Source organism: Streptopelia decaocto, assembly GCF_964273445.1.
Source record: "Streptopelia decaocto genome assembly, chromosome: 16".
Taxonomy (NCBI): domain Eukaryota; kingdom Metazoa; phylum Chordata; class Aves; order Columbiformes; family Columbidae; genus Streptopelia; species Streptopelia decaocto.
In genome coordinates, this window is record NC_138671.1 from 9,392,198 (window position 1) to 9,418,255 (window position 26,058).

General features: G+C 48.5%; 1 protein-coding gene across 1 annotated transcript; it reads right to left on the minus strand.

Annotated features, from left to right (window-relative positions):
- Positions 1-3,059: 3,059 nt before the first annotated feature.
- TEKT3 (tektin 3) lies at positions 3,060-25,177 on the minus strand. The gene is made up of 8 exons (XM_082067179.1): positions 24,885-25,177; positions 10,397-11,005; positions 9,759-9,842; positions 9,062-9,132; positions 8,150-8,293; positions 6,367-6,589; positions 5,501-5,655; positions 3,060-3,706 (listed from the first exon to the last, which is right to left on the minus strand). Exons 2-8 carry the CDS (start codon positions 10,973-10,975, stop codon positions 3,490-3,492), a joined length of 1,473 nt encoding a protein of 490 aa, XP_081923305.1. The 5' UTR covers positions 10,976-11,005; positions 24,885-25,177; the 3' UTR covers positions 3,060-3,489.
- Between the last annotated feature and the right edge of the window lie 881 nt (positions 25,178-26,058).

Here is a 26,058-nt window from a genome sequence, read left to right on the forward strand (position 1 = left end):
CAGTCTCTTGCAGCATCCCGAGTGTGGCCGCCGGTGCTCTGAGCGTGGTGCTGCGGGACACGGTGGGTGCTGCGAGTCTGCACGGGCTCGAGGAACAACTGGAACACGGTCATGTGAAACAAATCCATTGGGAGACATTAAATTCAAGGACAGCCCTGTCAGCTCAGGAAGTCTTGGAGATACTAATTGCTGGAAGCTGGGAAAGGAGACTGGGAAAGTATCACAGGGTGCTTGTCTTGTTCTGGTGCTTTTATCTGAGCATCTCTGTCAGAGGCTGGATATGGGGCTTGCTGGATTAGGTCTGAGCCAGCACAGCCATTCCTATGATCCTACACTGCCCAAATTCCCCTTAACATTCTGACAAAGTTTTCTTTTTATTTTGTTCCCATAATAGCAATGAGTTTGGTTTTTTTTTTTTCTGATTGCTGATGCTGCTTTGGGAATTCTCTCCCCTGAAGCATAATCATCCACATTAGTTACGCAATATATTAACATGTTTTTTGGCAAGCTTTGATTTCACCCAAATTCATATCAGACTCCTCCAGGACATTCAATGAATTTGTTTTTCAAGAACACACAAGCCTCCTTTCCCATTCGCTGCTTGATCGACTGGCCTCGACTGCATCCTGGACTGACACAAGGCTTGGCTTGCATGAAGCAACACTGTCTCAGTTTCATCAATTTCTTTTCTTTCCTCCAGTCAGTAAGTAAACTATTAGTTTACAAACCTGTCCCTGCAGGGTTTATGGGAATGATGCAGGAGGGTGGGAATATGGCTGTGGGATGCAAAGGAATTTCCACCAACTCACTCTCTCAGCAACTTGGCTGATAAAGCGAGCAATAAACCAGCAATAAGCAGCAATAAAAGGAGGCATGTCCTTTCCTTAAAGAAAGGAAACATCACATCGGTGCAGAAAGGCAGATGGGGATACTACCTAAGAGTGAATTATGAAAGCAAATCATTGAATGGTACGAAAGCAAATGCATCTTGCACATCAGAAGGAGGAAGGTGGGACAGTTGTTTAATGCACCTGGAATATATCAAAGATAGAGGCTGCAACCCCAAAATAACCACGCAGGGATGGAACCGAGCGGCTTTACACACCAGCAGCTCAGTCGTGGAGGCAGAACCATCCCATTACAGGAGACCCTGCCACAAGCCACGTGTCTATTGGAATTTCACCCCAAACCTGCTCCCTAGCGACCCATTGTACAGGAGTTTTGTGGCTCCTGTTGTGGGACGTGCACAGGAACACTATGAGAAGGGGCAACTAAAAAAAGACTAAGACTGAAACACACAGGATTAGATGATCAATGCTTGGGGAGGAGTTTAGAGTATCGGCTACCAGAAGTAACATCAATATTGTCAATTTATGAAAAACTGGCATAGAGAGAATGAAACGCCAAAGGGACCTGGGAATTCTCTAATGTCTGGGAAATCTGCTGCAGGAAAGCGGAAAGTATTTGTGCATGAAATTAGAGAAGCTGCAACTGAAATTCCTCTGGTCACGGCTCAAACGGAGGAGAGAAACGCGTTGCCAATATTGTGTAAAGAAGCACCGGGAGGGGAGGACGGCAGGAGAAAATTTAGAGCAGATACTTGCGACGCAGCGCAAATGCCGTCAATAAGGACAAAGCCTTAAAGGAGCTGGGCTAGTGGGAAAAATGAGTGTTTGGTCTGCTCTGACAGCAAAATTGGAGAAGATAGGAGCTGACTGTCATCTGTGTGCCCTTGTAGTAAAACAGGGCTTGGATATTTTGCTGTGTGACCCAAGAATGAAGGTGGAAATGAATGTAAAGCTGTCGCTGATGCCAGGATTTCACTCAAGTTCCTTAAAAACCTTTCAGAAAGGGACTGTGGGTGCCTCCACTCCCCAGCACTCAGTGGAGAACAAATTCATGGCACACATCGCTCTGAAAAAGAAAACAGGCCTGAAAACCTCCCCCCTGGAGCGGGGCTTCAAAACAAGGGAGCAGCCAAAATCCCCAGGGTTTGTGGGGGTGTTTGGTAAAGGAACATGGGGAGAGTAACAGCACAAAGTAGCACGAAGGTGAGAGGATGTGAATAGAAACTGGAGTCCCTGTGAGTTCAGCATTGGGTTGTTTGGGGAGGGAGGTAAGTGGAGAAAGGGAAGGTGCAATGAGTTGGAGAGTTTTTCCTGGTTATGGTCCTATCTTCTCTTTAGAAAGGGCAGTTTCTGGCTCCAAGTTACGCACAAAGTAGAGGAAACCTATTTTTAGTGTCCAGGAGAAAAAGCGCTATTAAAGAAAAAGGTTAAAAAGCCAGTTGCTTCCTGCGCAGGGCTGCTGATGTGAAAAGAGATGCTGCCAAGATGCTGAGAGGGGAGAGCGGAGCAACCACCACCGGGAGCTGCAGGGAGCGCAAACCTGGACCTGTGGGATGGGCCATCTGGGAGTGCAGGACCAGAAAAGATGCTTTTGGCTCCTGAGAACCCCCACGCTGGGCCAGGAGGTCCATGTGCTGGATTCCCAAGGGAGAAGAAGGGACTTGAGCTTCTGCTCCTTTGGGATTTCTTGGTGCCTACAGGCTTTAAGCTGTGCTCAACTCCTCTTAGGTTAGAAGTTCAAGAGTGTCAAAGTGACACGTGAGTCTAAGGAGACGATTTGCAAAATGACTTTCACACCGAACCTCAGATTGAATAACGATTTATCCCTCTGAAAACTCAAATACTTGGTAAAGTAAGCCTGATCTACAGCAAGAGAGCAGGTGCCATGGCAGGCAGGGTGCCCAACGTAAGAACTGGCTCATTTCTTTACCTTAAAATTGCTTTGGTGCTTCCACAAACTACACGCAAGAGGTTGAATTAGGAACCAATCCACACTCACCATCATTAAAATCACAGTGTTTTCTTCAACTAGCCTGTAGAAAGTACGTCCTCATTTGAAGACCCCAGCACCGACATTTTAGAGGACATTTAAAATTTTTCAAAAGCAAGAAAATTATCTTTAGAATAAAATCAGCTTAAAATGCAGGTTTTTATATTCAGGAACAGAACATACTGCAACACTTGATGGGATAGTTTGTGTTTCTTCCGCTGGACCATTAAAAATACATTAGGATGTCAACAGCTAGTTACTCTGACAATGAGCTTTACTTCCCCTTGTGCTTTTTCCACATCAGACAGACTCCAAAAGAGGAAAACTCAACAGTTTTTCTCCTAAAATCACAGACTGAAAGGGTAGGAATGAATCCCCATGGATGAATTTACTCTTAGTCGCATACAGGAGATTTTCAGCTACTTTCAGGCACACTGTGAAAGAGCAGAAGAAAGAGAAAAAACAAAGGGAAAAAACCCTGGTACACCGTGTAACGCACAAAGTGATCATTTAATTTCTACTCGCGTTTTTCATCAGGAAGTGAAAGTCTAATCATGTATTTTCAAAGTATCTTAGCAAAAATGCAAATGTATCCTAGCAAAACTGGAAATACCTCCTGCAACAGATAGCCTGAGTACGGCTAAGCCCAGCCTAAACATAACCCACCAGCCGGGCGGTGCTGGGAAAGGTCTTGCGCATCCCCATGCACTTCTCCTGGTCAATGAAGAGCGAGTTGGCTTTGACGGCCAGGTCGTGCTCCAAAATCGATTTGGCATGAACCAGCATTTGCAACATGTCCTCAGCGTCTCTCAGCCGCTGCTGATGGCCCTGGATCGTCTCGTCAAGCTCATGGACCTCATTGACAAGGCTGGAAAACAGCAAAAATCCCCATTAAGAGCCCCATCATGGGGGTGGGGTGGTGTGTTCCCCCCTGCCCCAACTTGGCCTTTTCTCATAACTCTGCTCAAGCAATAACCACCTGTGGTGGTGGTGATGGATGTGTCTGGTTGTGATGGATGCATCTGGCTCAAAGTGCACTTGGGGGAGACCAATAACAACACATAGCCAAGGGCAAAGCACCCACCAAACCACAGTGCTGGGCAATCTCCAACTCAAGCCAAATTTGGAAGAAACCCACATTTGCACAGTGTGCAAATATGACTATGAGTCCGTCATCATACTCCATAAACAGTGGAGAGCCCAGAGCTGGCTGAGCTCTCCTGCACAGCAGCAGGGTGTAAAACAGGATCTCCATGAGCAAGGACACCTCTCAGGGTTACTCTTCAAGGCTGAGAGATTCCTTATCACATCAGATCTTCGGTAAGTAACAGCATGCTAAACACTGAAATCTTAGCTAAGTGATCTAAAGGCTTGATTGTGCATATATAATCCTTTAGACATAAACCATTGACCAAGTCTGAGACTAAGTCTGGATCCAGCACTTAGAGAAGTCTGAGAAGGAGTTTAGAACACAAAGGTGCCTTCTCTGAACCTCATGACTCAAGGGAAGGGTCTGACAATTTTGTCTGACCCTGTCCTCTATGCAGCAAATAATCAAGAGTACCTCACCATCAAATCTTGTTAAACCACTGTCACATTTATCACTGAACTTTGTTACCCCACTGTTTTATATCAGTAAAGCATATTGTTGCTTTTCACTTATGAACAAAGTGCATCCCTCTCACTCCATCCGTGACGCGGGGAGCTTTCCAGCACCCTTGGGCACAGGATTTCCCCCTCCAGCACGCTCGGACTAACTTGGACCCCCCCATTTTTGGCAGATGCATGGGAAAGCCTAAGGCAGAGCTCACCCAGACCTCAGCAGGGAGGCAGGGTTAAATTTGCTCTCAGGCTTTGGCAAAGGGCAGCTGTGTCTCCCGGAGCACCTTGTGCCACCAAGAAGAGGGACAAGCAGCTGTGCGCTCCTGTTCCTGCTCGGTTTTGTGGGTTTTTTGTTCACCCTCCTGGAGCTGCCTGTGCAGAGGGGTCCTCCTCACACCCAGGGGTGCACACACAGCAAAACAGGACAGCTGGGAGAGGCTAAAAGTTAATGTGGAACAAGTGGAGGGTGGAAAAAAAATCAGCATGTGAGATGCTAAACAGGCTCTGGGGCTGGATTTAAATTGGATTTAAAGGCTGGATTTAAAGGCCTCATGTGGAGTCATGCGCAGAGGGCTCCCAGGAGAAGGTGTGAGGTTTGGGGTGCAGGGTACTCAGCCTGCTTCTCCCATCCCAAAGAGCTCACTGTGTCCTCAAAAGGATCTCCAGTGTCCCCAGGGGAGGGGACAACAGCCCTTACTACTTCTCCCTTTCTTGCAGTTACCCAAAAGGAAGGAGCTAAGTGCTCCCAACACAAGATTAAAGGACTTATCCTTCAAAACTGAGCATATCCAACCACCGGGAAGCAGGCAGGAGGGAGAATGAGGTTTACCCAAGCAGGAAAAATCCAGCTGCTCAAGGGGCACAGCAGCTTCCATGGGTGCAGAGCTCTCCCAGCACCCAAAGGCTGCAATACCTGCTCATTACTTTTGATTACATGACTGCACTTATGGAAGGACTATTTAGGGGGAAAAAAAAGGTAGTTTTGTCATCCAGTGATGCTCCCAAGTGGCAGCACCAGTGACTCCTCAAGGGCCCCGCAGACCCCGTGCTCCTGCCTTACCGGATCTGGGGAGGGTCCCGGCACAGCTCCACATCTGGTCTCCGTGTCCGCTCATCCAGCCGGGTCTGAGCCACCTTTAACGGAGGCCCTTTGTCCCTAATGGCTTTTCGGAGGGCTTCTATGTTCATCTCCATCTCGAAGATTTCCTTCAGCGTCTGGTGTGAAAAAGAAACACAGGCATAAATTAAAAAATACATGCTAAAGTGACCACATAATTTCCCTGTTTTCCTGTCTGTCTGAAGAAAAGAACAAGTTCGATAAGCAGAGCCTGGGCTCAGACCACTGTCACTCAATCACACATTGAGGCACAGGTCCAGCAGCAATTTCTCTTCAAGGAAAAGCTTCTCTTTGCTGTTGCTGTCACAGCAGAGGAGGTTTGGGAGCAGCGATGGATCTATTGAATTACCAGCTTCCCAAAACTACTGCTTGCAGGAACTGATCATCCATCAATGGCAACTAATAGAGGAAAGGTTTTTAATGGATCCTCATTGCAGGATGTGGCATCTGCCTGCAATGCTGCAAGGCCAGGCTGCACTCAGTTAACAAATCACAGATTCGTTTTGGTTGGAAAAGATCCTCAAGATCATCGAGTCCAACTGTTACTCAACCCTGGCACTACCCCATGTCCCTGAGAACCTCATCTCCATCTGTTCAATCCCTCCAGGGATGGTGACCGCACCACTGCCCTGGGCAGCCTGTTCCAATGCCCAACAGCCCTTTGGGGAAGAAATTGTTCCCAAGATCCGACCTCAACCTCCCCTGGTGCAACTTGAGGCCGTTTCCTCTCATCCTATCGCTTGTTCCTTGGGAGAAGAGATCAACACCCTCCATGCTACAACCTCCTTTCAGGTAAGCTCTATAACTACCTTAGCCAGGTGGGTCTGAAGCTTGTTCTTGGCATCGGCTGTCTCGGCGATGCGGTTGGTAAAGGCGACGTTCACAGTGTTGAACTGGCGCCACATCTCATTGGCCGTCACCACCAGCAGGTTCTCAATGTCATCCCGCAGCTTGGCCGAGGCCGCCCGTTCACTCTGGGAGCGGAGGATGTTGTCATCTGTGAATTTGGCCCATGACTCCGGCACCGAAATTCTGCAGCGGGAAAAGGAGAGGCCCCCGGTAAGCCTGTGCTGCTGAAGCTGGAGGTGTATGAACCCTGCCAGGATCAGCATGGATTAAACGTAGGCTAAATGCAGCCTTTCTGTACTTAAAAGGGGCCGATAAGGAAAAATGGGCAGAGAGTTTTTAGCAGGGCCTGTTGCAATAGGGCAAGGGGTGATGGTTTTAAGCCAAAGGAGGGAGATTCAGGCTGGACATGAGGAAGAAACTGTTGGCCCTGAGGGTGGTGAGAGCCTGGCCCAGGTTGGCCAGAGAGGTGGTGGATGAACCATCCCTGGAGACATCCCAGGCCAGGCTGGACGGGGCTCTGAGCAACCTGAGCTGGTGCAGATGTCCCTGCTCATGGCAGGGGGGGCACTGGGGGAGCTGGGAAGGGCCCTTGGTTGAACCCAAACTGTTCTGTGATTCTGTGATTCTAAATCCTACGCTCTTAATTTGACCACATGGAAGTGAAACATCTGGACACCATTTGGTCAATAACGCTTATCAAATGATGACATGTTCATGAAGACAACTGTCATACTTAGGAAAGCACAGACAAACAAAAGATTTCCCCAGAAAAATGGAGATTTTAATCAGACCCCATATTTACATGTTGGAAGCATTTAAGTGCCAAGTGATTCACAGCCTCACGACAAGGTACAGATTGCAGTCAATTTGTTTTGCTCATAACTTATCCTGCTTTCATACTCAAATGAATGAGCATTCGATAGTGTTTGATTCCCTGTGTGTGCATTCAGGATGAAGTTTACGCCTGTGCAATAGTCCAGAACAAGGTCAACAAAAGCCTTAAATACCACATAAGCTCCATTTAAAACATGCTGATCCTCGGCACATTTTACCCCCCTCTAAATTTTAGCGTCAGTCCTTTGCAATTCGTTTGCCTGTCTAAATATGTCTGAGCTCTACTGTGAATAATTATTCTTACATTAGAAAAACTGAATCAATCTATGCCCCCCATAAACTGCATGCATCTGATTTATTCCCTCAGCCCTTTGCCACTTGGGGCACATCTCTGCGAGTGCTGGTTTAGGTCACCATTCATTTACAGCAGAGCCAAAGCCGAATCCCGAGCACCCAAAAGCAGCTGAACTGTATCCCGGGACCATGCTCTCTATTTCTTTATCTTCTGTGTCATTTCGGCTCCCTGCCAGCCCCTCTCCATGCTGGGGCGAACCCCCCAGACCTTACATCAACGAAGAGCACTCGGGCAAGCACTGACACATCTTTGAAAATATGCATAAACTTAATGAGCTGTGCAGAGGTGCTGAACTGAATCCATTTGCAGGCTGATCTCTGAAACCGTATATAATGTTTAACTAAGTGGGACTCGCTCTTGCTCTCTGGATGTCAGGCATCCAGCTGGAAGCAGAGGGTTGTGCTCCCTTTCTGGCAAGCAGAGAGAAATGGCCCTTCCAAGGTGGGTGTCTCCAGGCGGCTGGATGTGCCATGCAGAGACACGTGCCTTTAGAGAGGGCCGGGACAACCAGCTCCTGCCAGGGAGAGGGACCAAGCATCCCGGCGTGCACTCACGTGGCATCGAACCGCTCCACCCCTCGGTAGTAGCTGATGCCGTCGGAGCTGTTCCTCAGGTGGTGACACTTGTCATCGATGCGGTGGGCTGTCTGCTTGTTGGCCAGGTCCTTCTCCACCTCGTGCTGGGCCGCCCTGTTGGACCTTCAACACACAGAGAGCAGCTGTCATGCGGGTGGGACGGTTCCCTCCTCATCGCACATCCCTGCAGCTCCCAGCTGGGCAGTGATGTGCTCCCACAAGCATCGCTGCCCAGTTCCCATGGAGCCTGCGTGGGTTTTATGCGTGTGGGGTGTGGGTAGAGGCTGGGGTCTGGTGGGGGGTCACACTGCTCTGGTGAGCGCCCCCCCGTGCAGTGCTGGTCCAGCTCTGGGTCCTCAGCACAGGACACACATGGACCTGCTGGAGAGGGGCCAGAGGAGCCACAGAAATGATCTGAGGCTGGAACAGCTCTGCTGGAGGACAGGCTGAGAGAGCTGGGGGGTTCAGCTGGAAAAGAGAAGCTGCAGGGAGACCTTATTGCGGCCTTTATGGACTTAAAAGCGTCTTGTAAAAAAGATGGGGACAGACTTTGGAGCAGGGCCTGTTGCAATAGGACAAGGGATGATGGTTTTAAAGTAAAGGAGGGAGATTCAGGCTGGACATGAGGAAGAAATTGTTGGCCCTGAGGGTGGTGAGAGCCTGGCCCAGGTTGGCCAGAGAGGTGGTGGATGAACCATCCCTGGAGACATCCCAGGCCAGGCTGGACGGGGCTCTGAGCAACCTGAGCTGGTGAAGATGTCCCTGCTCATGGCAGGGGGGGCACTGGGGGAGCTGGGGAGGGCCCTTCAACCCAAACCATTCTGTGACTCTTTGATTCCAGCTGCAAATGCACGTCAGCCCTGCAGCAGGAGATAAGCAGCTCCTCCTTACGCCAGCTGGGCTTTCGCCCTGTCCAGGTACCGCTGCATCCTCTCCTGGCAGGACCTGATGACATCGACTTCCTGGGCAAAGGCAAAGCACAACCCCGTCAGTGTCCACACTCAACAGTCCTGGTCACACGTGTCCCCTCAGACCTCTCCAACCCTGCATGCAGCCAGAACTCGCCTGCCTGTCCTTCTGCCCAAAGCAAACAGGCAGGGAGGGGAGAAGGTGCCCCCCCAACCCCAGCGCACTTCTGCAGCTGAGTCTGACCGAGCTCTCAGCTCTCTTGACTCCACCACAAATCCATGGCGTTTGTGAAGCCCCAGCTGCTGGAGGCAGGTGATTAGTGCTCCAACAAAGATGAGGTTCTCAGGGACAAGGGTTAGTGCCAGGGGTGGGTTAATGGCTGGACTTGATCTTGAGGGTCTTTTCCAACCAAAATGATTCGATGTTTCTATGATATGCTACACAAAGTCACAGCTGATGTTCAGCTACTCCTTCCTCTCTTAGGGCAAGTCTCACCCACAACACACGGACATGCTGCTACTGGGGGAACAACATCCCCAGCCCAGCAGGTTTTGGGGGTTTGAAGAGTTTCACACCACACCAGCACTGAAAAGCCAGTTAGGGAACAATGCTGCAAAACCTGTTTAGGGCAGCTTAGGTAAAAATACTTTTAACACATGATCCGAGCTGCCAAACTTACTGTGAAGAGCTGTTTCTCCACCTCGTCGTGGACTAAATCGACGCCCATCCTCTTCTCCCGGTGAAGCAAGCACTCCTGAGCGACCTGTTGGGGACATGCCATCAGTGCTGGCTCCAGGGACAGCGTTCCCTATAGGGACAGTCCCCATCTCAAGTCATGTAAGAAAAGAAATTACAGGTGGGCACGGAGATGACAGCAGGGGGGAAAAGTGCCCTTGGCAGCTAATTTAGCTGACAACGAGCAGCTGAGCTGCAGCATCAGCATTAAATGAACATGAGGGAGCACACGTGTCCCTGGTGTGACCACAGCTGAACGCAGGGACCTGTGTCAGCCTTGACGCTGACTCTGCCAGAGCCTTGTAGTAAGACACAGGCTTTTGTCCCCCAAACATGGATTTTGGATATACCGCTTATAAAAATATTTGGTTAAGCAAATACTGTTCCGATGCGCTCAGCATGTGCTGATAGGGGATGCAGCAGATGGCAAGGGGTTTGTTTATTACTAACTTAACTAATGGTCTCTTAATAAAAACTTTCTAGACGTTACGGAGCTGCAATGAAACTTAATGAGACGTTTGAACAGCTGCAGATGTTCCAGCAGGAGGGTTCAGTTTGCAGCCCCCTGGACACGGTCCTTACCTGGAGCGGGGCCTCCGTCTCGGCCAAGGCTCTCTCCAGTCGTTTCTTGACATCAGTGAGCGCGTTGGTCTCCCCGATCATCTCATCCAGCTCATGGCGGAGCTCTGATTTCCAAAATTCAATATAATTGACACGTTCACCCAGGTTTTTGGTGCTTTCGCCTTGGGTTTTCTTTGTCTGCTGATATTTATCCTGAATCAGGCGGGTGGTATCGACTCTCAGACATTCCGCGTTGCGTCGGGAAGTCTCCGAGTCTTTGTAGTTGGTCAGGTTGGACCTGTACCAGTCATCGGGGGTGTACCGGGTAAAGAGGGTGCTTCTGTTGGAAACGAAAGGAAGCATCTTGCTGGGGGGTTGCCCCTGGGAGCTCTTGGAGAAGGGAGCCAAAGTTGGGTTGATGGCAGCTGTTTTATAGTAAGATTTGGGCATCCAGGGGAGGCTGAAGCTCTGAGGCAAGGGGTAGTAAGGAAAGCGGTTCTTGTAGCTTGAAGCCATGGTGCTGATGGCAGGCAGGAACTTGGAAGGTGTTGATCTTGGATGGGCAAATGTCGATGATAAGGGAGAGCCAACGAGCTCCATTTTGGAATGCTGCTATTTCAGGGACGTGTCCTGCACAAAGGAAACAGAAGACAACCTCGCTCAGGGAGCTCCTGCACTTGTGTTCTTCTTACAGCAACACTTGCAACTTCTAACACAGACAGCGACACACGCGGCACCCACACAGCGCTGTGCAAGCCCAGAACTCTTGAAAGCAAATCCCTCCTGACAGCATCCCAAGCATTTGTGTATAAAAGGATTTGACTTTGTTGTTAGTATCTAGCATAAGGTCTTGAAATGTGGAGAAAAACAAATCATGGCTGCTAAGGAGAATGACAGATATTACGCCTTCATTTTCCTTCATTCTGTCAATCCAATGAAACTCTAGTTGCTGATTCTCTGCTGTTCATTTGTTTCTTTTGGGTGGCGTATCTGCTGATCTTATAGTTCTCCAGATGTAATTTTCTCTTTAAGAGTTCCATTACCAGCCCTGATAGCTTTGGACACACAGCTGCTACCAATCCAGCATGATTTTGGGGTAAGGGATTCCATCCTTATCAGGTCTATCTTCACTTGCATCAAAAGCTCAAGTGAAGGAGTGAGGAGTCTGTTGGTGAGCTGAGCTTTGCAGGACTACATCCAAATTTGAACCCCCCCCATTTATTTTAGCCTCAAAAGAACAGCCACCTCTTGACTTGCAAAGGAAGAAAAAAGTCTATGGCTTACTTGATGTAAAATAAATGTGTTTTGAAAGGAGATATCCCACAAGATCTTTTTATAGTGGCTTATAAACACCAGCCTTGTAGTAACCCTGGGACGAATGGCCACACGGGAAGATTTTGCCACCAGTAACTGCATAAGGCACTGTGGGTGCTATTGCTCTTTCCAGATTGAGGTTATCAACCGTTATCAGAAATATAATGCAGAGGGCCACCGGGTGTACCTAACACACCTAATCTGAGGACAAACCCTCAGGGTATGTTGTGCTCGGTATGAAGCTCTTGTGTGGTTACAGGTGTCACCCATTGGCAGAACAAGCCCCTGTGGCCATTCCTCCCCTGACACCATCCTGTCCCCACTGCTCCCAGCCTGGCCCACAGCCCCAGGGGACATGAGGACACTGGTGGGATACAACAACCTGGATGGAAGTGGGGTTTGACACAAAGCATGTGCTAAATCACATTTGTCACAGCACAAAATCAACTTTCTTCCTTTAAAAAGGGGGTGTTCGCATGAAATAAACTCACTTTTATTCTAGAACAAAGCATCCACACAAGCAACCAGGTGAATAGAAGTTTAATTGCTCCTCCTGGGCTACCCTGATCAATTTGCGTGTGCAGGCGAGCTCAGAGAGGCTGGCTTAGTTTTTAAATCATAAAAACCATTGGGAAAGGAAGTTTCTTTCATTTCAGTCACAACAAGGAACGCCTCTCTCCACACAAGGGCAGGACCAAGGAGTCACGGTTCCCTTCTGGAAAGCTTAAAGGCGATAGACGGATGACATGACAGATGCCCACAGTACATTGACTTTCCTGGAGCCGTGCCCGTTCACACCAGGTGATGAGCAGACAACACGACTCATTAAATCGCACATTTTCCAACATCTAGCTACGGGGACAGGTGATTTAAGAGACTGTTTACATCACTGGTGTCTGTATTCATGCATTCAGGTGAACAGTGTCTCAAAATGCAGCTATTAAATAAGTGAACGGCAAATACAGGAGAATCACAGGTCCTTTAGCTCAGGCAAAATGGAAAAAAATAGGGATGAGTCAGAGGGGAAAAGTGCACAGCCTGCAGCTGGGAAACGATTGAACTTTGAATGCTGTGTTTTCAAGCCTTGCCCAATTTTGGCCGTGCTGGCACAGGCTGCCCCAGTACCTGACTTGGGAGCAGCAGCACTGGGGGAACCGAGTGTGTGGGACGGGCAGCAGGAAAATCACACCCTCATATTTAGCAAAAAAAAATAATAATAAAAAAAAAGAACTTTAATAAACACGACCCTCTGAGCCAGTTTGGCAGAACCCAGGACGAAATGTCTGCGCTCAGGTCCAACAAAAACCACTGTGTGTGCTGGTTCCCACAAACCAGTCGCTTCAGCCCTTTTGTCCCTGTTAGGGATAAATGCACTTTCCTGAGCTCCCAGCTGCTTATTTATACCAGTGTCATCCCGCGGTGACACTTTCTACCACATACCAGGAGTCACTGACCACCTAGTTTGGGGGACATCTGGATGACATGAGACATTGTGAGGGATTAGGAGAAATACCTGCTTTTTCAGTCCTCCTCTCCCAGTTAAAGCACACGCTCGCCCTTGGCTGCCTGGGTGTGGGGTACGCTCTGGGGTTTCGGGGGTGCCCAGGGGGGCTGATACTCACCGCTGTGCTGTTGGGCTTGGTGGCAGCTGTGCCAGGCACTGCAGCATCTGCAGGCAGTGACACAGGACCAGGGAGCGTTGTCACGGGCACAGGTTGCTCAGTGACCAGGTTCTGCCCAGGCAGCTCCCTGCAGGCTCTATGGCAACGTGATGCAGCTCAGTGCTCTCCATGGGCAACCCAGTGACACCCTTGGGCAAGCAAATACCTTCATGTGGCTTCCTAGTTCGGGCCCTGCACAACCTGCTGCCCTCACTGGGCAAATTTCAGTGCTGAAATAGGGCTGAAAAGAAAGATGGGGACAGACTTTGGAGCAGGGCCTGTTGCGATAGGACAAGGGGTGACGGTTTTAAGCCAAAGGAGGGAGATTCAGGCTGCACATGAGGAGGAAATTGTTGGCCCTGAGGGTGGTGAGAGCCTGGCCCAGGTTGGCCAGAGAGGTGGTGGCTGAACCATCCCTGGAGACATCCCAGGCCAGGCTGGACGGGGCTCTGAGCAACCTGAGCTGGTGAAGATGTCCCTGCTCATGGCAGGGGGGGCACTGGGGGAGCTGGGAAGGGCCCTTCAACCCAAATCATTCTGTGACTCTCACTTGGTGCAGTTATTAGGCAACCTGGTGCCCTTGGTGGGCAACTCAATGCCACCCTTGGTGGGCAACCCAGGGCCACCCCAGGCAACCCGGTGCAGCCGCTTGGCAACTTACTGCCTTCACTGGGGAACTTGATCCCACCCCTGGGCAATCCCCAGTGCAGCCCTTGGGCATTTTAGTGCCACCCATGGGAAAACCAGTGCTTCTGACAGGCAAACCAGTGTCCTCACTGGGCAACACAGTGCCAGCCCTGGTGCTCCCAGGCCAGCCTATGGCCAAGTGGTGGCCTCGCTGGGGAGGAAGGTCACACCAGGGTGGGGGTGCTGGCATGGTGAGGAGATGCACGGTGTCCCCAGGAGCCCCAGCACAGCCTCACGCAGCACCAGTCCTCCGTGACAGGGGGAACGTTTGCTGGGAGAGGGCCCTTCCCTGGTTATCTCAGGCTTTAGCCTGAGAAAAGGCACTGAAACAGGAGGAGCCGTGGTGGTAGCACAGCAGTAAAATATAGCAAAGGAAAAAATGTTTCCTCTGGATAACGTGGGACACAGAGGTGCTCCCAGCAGATCTGGTGGGTGTTTTCAAAAGCCTGTTAACCCAAGGGGGTTTCTCTCCAGCTTTTGAAAACACCCACCAGATCTGCTGGGAGCACCTCTGTGTCCCACGTTATCCAGAGGAAACATTTTTTCCTTTGCTATATTTTACTGCTTTAGCTTAATTGTGAGCTACATGGATGGCTCATCAAAAGCTCAGGCTGATACATCTATTTTCTCACAGCCTTTTCCAGTTTCCTCTCATTTTCCCAGTTACTAGACCTGAGACCGTACCCAAATGTTTTACAGCATCTCGTGAGCGCCGTGACACCCTGGCCCACCGCTCCCACTTTCCGTGCACCCACACGCATGGAGCTGAGCTCCACTGCCAAAGATCTGACATAAAAAATAACTCAAACTGTTTCATGTATACAAAGCTTAGCATGCTTCAATTTCACTTTAAACACACATCTTTGCGTTAGCCGGGTGAAGAATCAACTTAATCAAACTGAAATAAAAGGTTCAGTTCACAAGTTGCTTTTCTATAGCTAAACCAGATAAAATATAGCTAAAGCAAATAAAATAATAAATAATTTCTGCGGCAGGACATGCAGACACCCTCGGAGCAGCCCTGCTCTGATCCTCCATCAATTCCCACTCCCACTCCCCGCCCAGAGCTAATTTTGTTCAGATGAATCACTGCACAATGAGGGACACCACTAATTGTTGTAGGCAACCACACGGCTTTTGAAGTATTGGCTAAATTAAGCAATAATAATTAGATAATACTGTAAATGGCCCATGGAAGTTCTGCAAAGGAGACAGACAGGGACATTCTGGGGAAGGACCGCGATGCAGAGGAACATCAAAATGGATGAAGTTTGGTCCCGCCATAGCCTCTGGAGTGGCTTTTCAAGCAAAGGGCTAATAAATGTACCTAAAAGCTACGAAGATGAGGAGAATTGGCACAGGTAAAACAGTCAAATTCACAAACAAAGTGACTCTCAAGCAAGAAGTTATCAGCTGCTCACAATAAGTGGTGCCCAGATCCCCCATGCTCTGGGTACCACACCAAATTGTGTATACTACTTACATCACCTCCATTTATTCGAGTAATTAAGCTGTGTCCCTTAATGGTGACTGCAACCCCAACAGCAGCAAATTCACTAAAATTACGAAACTGCCAGTCCTGGTTTTGGTGGGGCACGTCCAGTTTTGATGGACACGTGAGAACATAGTTTGTCCCAAAGACTCAACCATTTTAGCTTGGAATCAAAAAAGAAAAACAAGGGTAAAAACATGAGGCTGATGTCAAACAGAGGTGCCAATTTTCAGCATGTTGGCCCAGGTTTGTCTAGTTGACCAAACTGGAATTTCAAGGGATACATTTAGATACCTAAGTACAAAATCTACTGCCAAAAACTGTCAGTCTTTCTGTCACAGCTCTATGTTCTCACTGTCTATTAATACAGCATTACACTGGCTCATAAGCTGCCCTTCTGAAAATACCCAGATCCAGATCTTTTATAGCATCCGTCATGAGTCTACATGTACCCATAGCATTGCCAGGTCCCATTTTTACATTGCTTTGGAATATTCCTCCCTGTCCTATAAGCACCGTACCTGCCTGAAAGGGATCAATTGTCTACTCAACAGCAGAATAATTTTCAAAAGTCACATTAATTCATGGAGCATTAAAAAAAATTAAACCATGTGTGTGCATCTCATGCTGTCACGCTGAAGGACAAGCATTCTCATGGGCCGCGCTTGCATAAGCTTGAAGATTTTAGCTATTTATGAAACCAAGGATGGTTTTTAGAGACGAGCTGCATGTGCGGCTACAGCCGTGGGCACAATCCTGCAGCTGGTTCCATCTGGCCAGGAAACACGAGATTTCCAGAGTTTTACTGGGTTTCCCACGTCCTGGTGAAAATTATGAGTTGACCATAAAACGCAGAGGGCCAAGGACACTGGAGATGAAGCCTGGGCTGCTTTGATCTCTGCATGTGGCCAGTGGAAAAAGGTTATGGCCACCACTGAGCCCCCAGTGCCACACCAGAGTCTAGGACTGGCAGGAGAAGGGCTGGGGGGTTGGACACCCAATCCAGAGGAGAAGAAGAGGAGGTTGAGCAGGTTGGCAAGGAGAAAGAACCAGTTTTAGACATGGACGGCCACTGGACACCAGCTGGGGTTCCCCCTTCCTCTGCCAACAACCCCTCAAAGAGCTTGTGTCCTTTTTCCATGGCTGGAGAAGCTCAAGTGCTGCTTCCTCCACAGCCCCATGCAGCACCTGGAAGTGCCACCATCCTGCTGGTAGGACTTTGTCAAAAATCCACCTCCTCAGTCTGCTGCAGGCACATCTCTGCAGTCTGCAGATGGACAGCTGAGTCCCAGCAGGGCAAATATCCACCTGTAGAATCACAGAATGGTTTGGGTCAAAGGGACCATCCCAGCTCCCCCAGTGCCCCCCTGCCATGAGCAGGGACATCTTCACCAGCTCAGGTTGCTCAGAGCCCCGTCCAGCCTGGCCTGGGGTGTCTCCAGGGATGGTTCATCCACCACCTCCCTGGCCAGCCTGGGACATTAATTTACCACCAAATTTGGCAATGCCAAATTCAAATTTGTGGTTAGTTCCAGCTCATTTGAGTCACTTCTTCAGTATCCTTAAATGGCTGCAAAAATGCAGTCCACCAACAGGTTGCCCCAGCAGGACCTGACTCCTCTCCCTTGCCCTGGTTTAAGGTGCGGTGGCCTCTGAGATGTCCATGAGCCTGTACTGTAAATACAGCACAAGATAGGGAAGAATCAGCCCCCAATTTATCCTGCAATGCAACCGGGACTGTCTGCACGTGTTGGCAAAGTCTTGAGAAATCTCCTCGTGCTGTCAGCACATCAGTGTGTGCAGTCCCGTCCTGCACCCAGTTCTGACACAGGAGCTATTCATAGAAAAACTGTTAAAAATGTGAATTATGAAACCTTTTCCTTTCTCCGAGGTGGAGTGTGTGTTGTCTATATTCTATTGCCCTGAAAGGGGCATGAGCAACAGCCCAAATATTTTGCACAAATCAGTGACAGTTACCTCAGTAAATCATTCCTTATCCATGTGATTCATGTGCCCTTTTTTTTTTTAACATTCTTGAGGGGGTTGGAGATTGTTTTCCCAGAACGTGTGTTTTCTGCCGAAGTTCACATCTCTTTTTCCACCCTGAATTTTCTATCAATAAGCACAACAGCAAGCAGACAAGGGCAGGCTGCAGTGAGGGGAGGCAAATTCTCAAAGGCACTGGCAAAATGATGACACGAATGCCATTTTACACTGACATGCCTCTGTTCTTACCTAAAATTATCCTGGAGCCCAGGATGCTCAGGAGCTACATGTGACATGTTATAGGAGCCCACTTCCCCCAGTTTGGCCCATGGGCAACATGCTGAATGGGAGTCACCTCACTGAAGTTTAGACATTGCAACCTAAAATAATTTTTCTTTACAATCAGTAGGAAGAAATAAGCCTCTCCAGAGGCCATTATCTGAACTATCGTATTTTTAGGATTAGGCAATGGTGCAAAAGGTGCATTTTCTTTGTGTCCCTCAAGAGAGGCACAGGGCAGTACATAGAGCTGGACGTCTAATGGACCCAGGACTCCCTCAAAAAACACTCTTAGTCCTTCAGCAAGGCCAGATCTTCTGAAAATCTACCCTTGAAGTTCGAGTTTCCAAAGATATCAAGCACAAAAAATTGCCTCTAGACTCAGGTGCTCTTCACCTCCAAACATGCAGCTCTTAACAAAGAGAGAAACAAATAAAGAGATCAAAAAGTAGACTGGCAGCTGAATAATTCAGTCTAACCATAGTAGCATTTGATTGAGCTTTCCAAACAATAAATGTGGCATGAATAAATCATTACAAATCCCTCCTTGAGCTCTCGTGATGAGTCACAACCACCAAACCACAGATGCTCAGGCTGCTCATCCACAAGGTTAAGACACAGATAACTCACGTAATCGCAGCAATAGTGATCTCAGAAAATGTAATAATTTACTGGTGATGGTCTCAGCAGTGCCCAAGAAACTACTGGAAATAAAAAGCAGTGATTTTGGGAAGAGCCTCCCTGTAGCCACTCAACACAAAGTTTCTCTCTTTTGGATTTTTCTCTCTGTATTGGCCTCACCACGAAGTCCAAGGCTGTGGGGAAGATGTGCTTTAAATTGCATCCAACAAGCAAAGGCGTTGCTCACACCGTGAAATTCAGTTAACTACACAAACAGGCGTACAAGCAAGTAGGAGACAGCCCTGTGCACACCCACAGATCCACAGTCATATAAAAGGTCTGGACATCAGCACGAAAAAAAGCCGAATATGTGCCCGGAGCAGAGAACACAGAGCATCCCACCACAGCTCTGCCTCCTCAGGACTCACCAGGAGCCTGATAGGGGTTTTGTTCTTCCAGCCAAGTTCACACCAGGTCACATTTTGGGATTATCTCCTTAGCACACAGAAAAAGCCTTAGGAAACTGTCCCCAGCAAGTTTTCCCTCACATGTCCCATCTTGCTGTAGCCTTTGATTAATCAAAGGTCCAACCTTCCCGCCACCCCAGGGGCCAACTTCTTCCCAAGGCAAAAACCATTCAGGACTGACAGCACCATGGACCGATAACTGATGGAGGGGGAAAAAGGGAAATGAAACCAGCTTCTCTATACTCGCCTTGAAATATCCCACCCGCAAAAGCATTTAACCATGTGCTGTTTATTAACATCACGACCGGCCCCATTATTTCAGTGCAATTTAAACACAAAACTGTGCCCCGGCATCTGAGATCTGCTGAGTAGAAATAGATGGCTCCCGTGATTGATGCTCCGCACATGCTTTTGTGCTTAGCCGAAGTGAGTTATTGGTGGCCTCTCCATGCTCGTATACACTCCTGATTGCCGAGCCAGATGTGAAAGCAATTAGCACAATGGGAAGACTGTCTTTAAGTCCGTGGGGCTTTTTATAGGTTCGTGTTTATTTTTGGACCTACTTTCTTGAGGTGAATTTTGGCAGGCCGCTCAAAGACTGGTTTATGTCATGACTGGCTATTGTTTAAAGTTTTTTATTGCTTTGGCAAAGGCTTGAGTTGGAAAGGGGAGGGGAGAGTCGCTGTGTTTTTTTTCCTCTGTCATCATATTCAGGCTACTATTTCAGACAGCAAAAGGATCACAAAGTCTGTGGAGCCGATAGGAACGACCTCAGCTTCTGCTCCTCAGGAAATAGCAAGGGCTGAATGCAGTCCTGTTGTGGAAGTGCCCAGAAAGCTTGTCTGGAAAAAAAAAACAGCCTTCATGGAAATTTGTCTTAAAAGAAAAGAGAAAAAACGCTCTCCTTTTCAGCTCCCCTTGCAGCACTGCCAGGGTGCTCTTTCCATGGTCATATAAACACTGTTCTCTGTGGCAGTGAGCACGAGCCCTCGCTGGCCTTTCATAGAATCACAGAATTATTTTGGTTGGAAAAGACCCTCAGGATCATCAAGTCCAACCATAGCCCACCCCTGGCACTGCCCCATGTGCCTGAGAACCTCATGTCCAGTCTGTTCAACCCCTCCAGGGACGGTGACTCCAGCACTGCCCTGGGCAGCCTGTTCCAATGCCCCACAGCCCTTTGGGGAAGAAATTGTTCCCCAGATCCAACCTCAACCTCCCCTGGTGCAACTTGAGGCCGTTTCCTCTGCTCCTGGCACTTGTTCCTGGGGAGCAGAGCCCGACCCCCCCTGGCTCCAAGCTCCTTTCAGGCAGTTCCGAGATCAGAAGGTCTCCCTTCAGCCTCTCTCTCCAGTATCCACATTTCAGTATCACTCCAGGTATTATCTAACTCCAGACAAAATTCCTTTTATCAGATTTAGCCACTGAGAGCTCTGACAAACATAAAGTGCATATATTTAAGAGCCATTTCGATATGTGATATGAAATACTCTGACTACATCTAGTTGCTGGATAAGACAACAAAGCAGCCTAACTCGCTTGGCTGGAATTGGAACCTGAATCTGAACCGTCTTGCCCTTTCAGAAAATTTGGCTTTCTTACCACATTTGTGACTGTCCCCGATGCTGTCCCAGCCCAAGCCAGGATGCCAGGAATGGATCCGCCGGTGAAGTATGGGATGAATTTGGATCCAGTCCCGGCTGCAGCCTGTGACGCTCGGGCCCTGGGGGGTTTAGGTCAGTGTCACTCTCTGGTTTCCAGACATCAGCAGCCGCTGGGGTTTGAGGATTACAGAGGATGTTTACTACTTCAAAACAAAGGGAAACCATTTCCATGTTAACCTGACAAATAATTAAGAGACCTACAGACACTTTAGATCCTGTAAATGACTTGATGTCATTTGTTAGAGTTTTTTTGCAGATCAAATTTCCTAATAAATGCCCTTTTTTTCCTGCCCTTTCAAGTGTGTTTCCTTGTGCAACTGTCCCCCCGGTGACAAGCCAGCAAGAGGAGCGTTTCTTTTCTGCCATGCCCTGACGCAGACCTTTAGAACTATCATTAAGATTTCATTACATAAATATTTTGCCTGACACTTTATCTCATATTACATGTAATTTTTATCCTTGGAACACTGTGGTCCACTTAGCCAGATGGAGTATGTGGTGCCTGCTAAAGAAAATGGAAAAGCAGGGCTGAATTGATGGGTCTCTTCCCCGGCAAGTGGCAAATATTTTCAAGCAGTTTAAGTAAAAGGTGTTTTCTGATTGTATCCTGAGCAGCCTTCAGAAAAAATGTCAATTCTGGTATGTTTTGGAGAGATGAATATTGCTCAGACTAATAGGAAAGAGGGTGAAAGTCACGGAGGTGTCTGTACACTGAACCCAGCATAAAGGTTTGCTAAAAAAGTCGCCTAAGGGCCATTTTTGTTTTGGGGTTTGAGTCAACAGCTGGGATTTTCACCTGCATCCCCAAAAGTGATGTGCCAGCCTCTAAGTTATCCTTTAAATCATAGAATCGTTTTGGTTGGAAATGACCCTCAAGATCATCAAGTCCAACCATAACCCACCCCTGGCACTGCCCCATGTGCCTGAGAACCTCATCTGTCTGTCCAACCCTCCAGGGATGGTGACTCCAGCACTGCCCTGGGCAACCTGTTCCAATGCCCCACAGCCCTTTGGGGAAGAAATTGTTCCCAAATTCAACCTCAACCTCCTCTGGTGCAACTTGAGGCCGTTTCCTCTGGTCTTGTCACTTGCCATCTCCCAAGCCACTTCTCTGCTGCTCTGTGGGTGCTCAGGAGGATTTTCTTTGCTGCAGGGAGCTCTGCAAAACCCATCCCTGGGGTAAATTCCTTCAGACAACCAGCTGTAATGACCCCAAAATCACTTCCTCCTAGTGCCTCCTCAAGGCAGATGGGTGAAGCTGTGCCAGGGATCTGCACACCACGGGTAAATCACAACGGGCTCCTCGTGCAGACAGTTCTGGTGTTGGACCATCAGCGTTGTACCTGCTGCACAGGTCCTTCCATCCCCTTTGCCCAGCTAAACAGGGATGTGCAAGCTGGGACTTGTCCCCTACACAGCACAGATTGGCTGAACAGTAAACATCATCCATTCTGTACTTCAAACATATGTTTTTTCCTAACCTATATTAAAAAGACTGCACATAAATGCTTTTTGCCTGATACCACGCAGCACTAACAGAGACACAAGTCTCTCTGAGTAGTGAGACACCAATAACTGATGTTAACAAGAACATCTTGCTGTTTTACCCCCACTGCAGGGCAGCTTTTCCTGACCCAAGAGCCAGACTGGGCTTTCCCAGCATTGCCAACAGTGCTCAGAGAGAAAGAGCTGGACAGGAAGGTCCCACGCTCAGAAACTCATCACAAAAATGAACCTGAGGGTGGGCAAGAGGGATCCTGGTGCTGGTGAGACAGAGCCAGAACACAATCTACCTTCGCCTGTCAGCAAAACACAATGAAAATAGGTAAAACCAGCTAAAGATGAAGCAAATAAAAACCCAAAGAGATTTGCAATGAAACATGAAAGCCAGAAAAGTACATCAGGAAATCTGCATTTTCCCACCCTTTGCCGAGAAACAATTTCGTGATGCGCTTGCCCTTACTGCCTGCAATCACACCTATAGAAGCCGGCGCACCTATAGAGACCAGTAACACTTGAGAAACCAGTAACAAAACTCAGGGCTTCCAGTGGGGCCACCGCTCATCTGAGCGCAGCGAGACCTGCGGAGGGTTTCAACAAGGGCCAAGGCTGGAGCTATGGGCAGTGGCTCCTTAAAAAGTGACTTCCAGGCTAGAGCAAAATAAAATAAAAGTTTATCCTGAGCCAAGTAGCTATAAAAACCCAGCACAGAAGTGCAGGGCCACGTATGTTGTTGTGGAGAAGCCCTTCGTGCCCGTTTTCAGGGACAAAATATAAGGAAGAGAGGCACAAATACTGGGAAATAAATAATTTATCTGTTGTTTTGCAGGCTCTGCTTGCAGATGGGCTTCTGTGAGGCTGGAGACCATGAGCACCGTGTTATCCCACCTGGGGCGAGAAGAAGGATGTTTTCCATAAGCTCAGGAGAGCAGAGAGGCTCCCGAGTACAACAGAGACATCAGTGAATAAAACCTGGGCTCAGAGCAGGGGGAAAATAAATGGTGGGTGGTTTGGTGACAGGGAGAGACAGGTGGTATGTGCCCTGGCCGCTCCGCTGCCATCGGCTCTGCTCCCTCTGACCGCATCCTCTGGCCCTGGGGTTTTTATTTTATCTTCTGGGTGATCTGCAAAGGAGATGTATGGAGGTAAAAGCGACTTATATCCTGGAGATTATTTAGGAAAACAAAGAAGAGACAACCTGGTACTTTCATGTCCTTGTTTTCCCAAACACGCTTTGGCAGCTGGGTCTGAAAACAAGGGCAGGAGCATCGCATGGATCAAAAACCTTTGGCTGAATCATATTCCTTTGGCACAGCAAACTCCAGCTGGCGTCACTCAGAGCAAAGATGCCCCAAAGAGCCATTTTTGTCACTAAAACAAGACCTTTGCACCCGTGCGAAGCAGAGCGCGGCAGCCCCAGGACCTCCTCACCCATGGGATGCGGTGCGTTTGAAGCAGTATCTCAGTGGAAATGTTGTTTCCCCTTATCTCTGCGGAGGGTTTATTCTCGGTGTGTGCCAGCAGCAGGAAGGAGGCAGCTTGGGCTGGACCAGCCCTTCCCGCAGCGGAAATTTTGGCAGGAGCTCGGCTCTCTGGCTTGATCTTTCGCAAATAAGCACTGAAGGGTTTCAGGTTTGCAGCCTGGTGAAGCTTGCATTTTTCCACCGTATTATTTTTCCCTCTCTTCAGAGCATGAGACTCGGCTCCTAGGGGCTTCTCAAGGTTTCGTGCGAGCTATCTTTCAGATTTGGGTTTTTGCGGTTTCGTTACACCCACCTTGAGTTTGATTTGAGAAGGGGCCAAAATACAAAGTGAGTAATTGGTCAAACCCAGTGGGTTTTGCCTGGTTTTAGGCCAACATTTTTCAAACCCACCTGAATACATAAATCATCTCAGTTGTAAAGCTGGGCTATAAAAGCAGAGGCAGTTCGTTCACTTTCTTAAACATTTCATACCATCACGGCAGGGAGTGATTCTGCCCCCAAAATCACCTGTTTATGTCCACTGAGTGCCAAGGGAAGCTGCACAACCATGGAGATACTCTGTAGACACAAACCAGGCACGTGGCATCCCCCAAAATATTGCTTTTAAACTAAAGATGCAATTCTGTAAAGCTGATATCATTATATTTACAGTCTGACAAGCACCCCGGAAAAACCTGGGATTACGCTATTTATTGTTGGGTGTCACCTGAATCCAGTTATTGACTTCTGGGGAAAAGCTCAATTCGAATGTAACATCAATGAGACACAGAGAAAAGCTTCAAACGCAGCTCCGGGAGGGAGGTACCGGGAACAGGAATGAGATACAGGAACTGGGAAGATGCAGATTGCACCTCCAGGAGATGTTAAGCTCTAGGCATCTTAGGGTGTTTATAACTTGTGAGATTTAAATTCCGCTGCCAGTGCTGAAAGAAAGGAAACGAGGGCGGAAGGACCTGCCTGTGCTGTCAGTTTTTATTGTTTCGTTAGAAGTGCCATGAAAATTAGTACTTTTCTTAAAGCCACAATTCTTACAACTGTAAGGTTATATGAGAAAATCATATCTTACTCCAAGATTCCTTTCTAAAACTCACATTTGCCTAGAAAATGTGATCCCAAAAGGGGAATATTGAAGTCAAAACTCTTCAAATGATGCAAACCTGTATTTTCTAGGGAAAAGGGGTAGAACTACAGACTCCATCCATCCAAGCTCGTGTTGAACTTCACAGGACCTGGGATACTTCAGCATTGCACTTTTTAAACCAAAAGAGACAGGAACAAGAGTCCTCCCTGACCCAGCACGTACAACCATGCACAAAATCCTCCCGCTCGGTATCACCAGTCACAGATAACTCACAGTGGAAGAGGCTTCAGTAGGTCACGCCGTCCAACCGCGTTTTTTCCATGGGACACTTTCACTTCTCAGCCGGGACACACGGACCACAGCCGGGGCATCTTCTCCATGCTCCAGACTGCATCCCTGTGGGTTTTCAGCCTCCCCGGGCCCCAGTGGCTGTGAGGGGAAGACACCAATGCAAATCCACTGCAGGTCCCTACAGAACGGCTCCATCAACCCACGGAGCTGCTGAGCCGCTCTGGTCCCCGTCCAAGGGGCCATCAGCAGCTCCAAGTCACCCCAACGGGCTTGGATGCTCCGGGAGCGATCACCATGGTCAGAGTTGAAACCCATCACTTTGCAATTCCAGGCTGGCTATTTAGGGAAAACACTTCTCATTTCCCCCAACCCTTTTTCTTCCTGACGGCATCCTGCCCCACGACAGGGATGGGATATTCTTAGAAACATCTATTTTGGGTTGGAATGCTGGAATTAAGAGCCTTCCTTCCTTTAAAGAAAACAGGCCAAATGATATTTAGAAAGCTTCATGCCAGTTTGAAGGTTATATTCTCCTGCTATGTGAAGATTTATTTATTAGCTTAACATTTACCTGTGGCTGCCCCAGCACCAGGGCGACCCAACCATCCTCCTGAGGCTCTGGAAAGTCGGGTGACATTTCCTTTAATGTGCCGAGTAGCTGCCACAGGGTTTATTCCTTCCCACTTTCTTGGCAACACTTTGTATCAGCTTCAAATAGATTTAGTAAAATATTTTCCATCAAAACCCTTTTTGACAGAAAACAGCTTTTAGACATATGTCTAACCTGAATCTCCCCTCTTTTAGTTTAAAACCATCACCCCTTGTCCTGTCATAACACGCCCTTCTAAATATTCAATATTCAAGAAGCATTTCGACAACGCCCTCAGACACATGGTGTGAATTTCAGGGTTGTCCTATGATCCGTGTGGGTCCCTTTCAACTGAGGACATTCTATGATTCTATACGCTGTAAGGATTTCAGGATTTTCGCTAACCAAAGCAAACAAGAGCTGATTCTGGCTCCTGGCAGCAGCAGCAGCCCCGTTATTGCTTTAGCAGCTGCAAGGCAGAGCCAAGAGCCACGAGGAGCTTTGGGGCTCTACAGGGTTTTGCAGCGGTTACACTGGGTCTTGGGGACACACACAGAGCTGCAGGGC

Excerpts from the sequence above, each read along its gene's own strand:
- TEKT3 (XM_082067179.1), bottom strand. The coding sequence starts at position 10,975 with ATGGAGCTCGTTGGCTCTCCCTTATCATCGACATTTGCCCATCCAAGA. Across the intron at positions 8,294-9,061 it reads AGGGCGAAAGCCCAGCTGGC|GTCCAACAGGGCGGCCCAGC; the intron begins GTAAGGAGGAGC and ends TGTGTGTTGAAG. Across the intron at positions 5,656-6,366 it reads TTCAGACCCACCTGGCTAAG|ACGCTGAAGGAAATCTTCGA; the intron begins GTAGTTATAGAG and ends TTTTCACACCAG.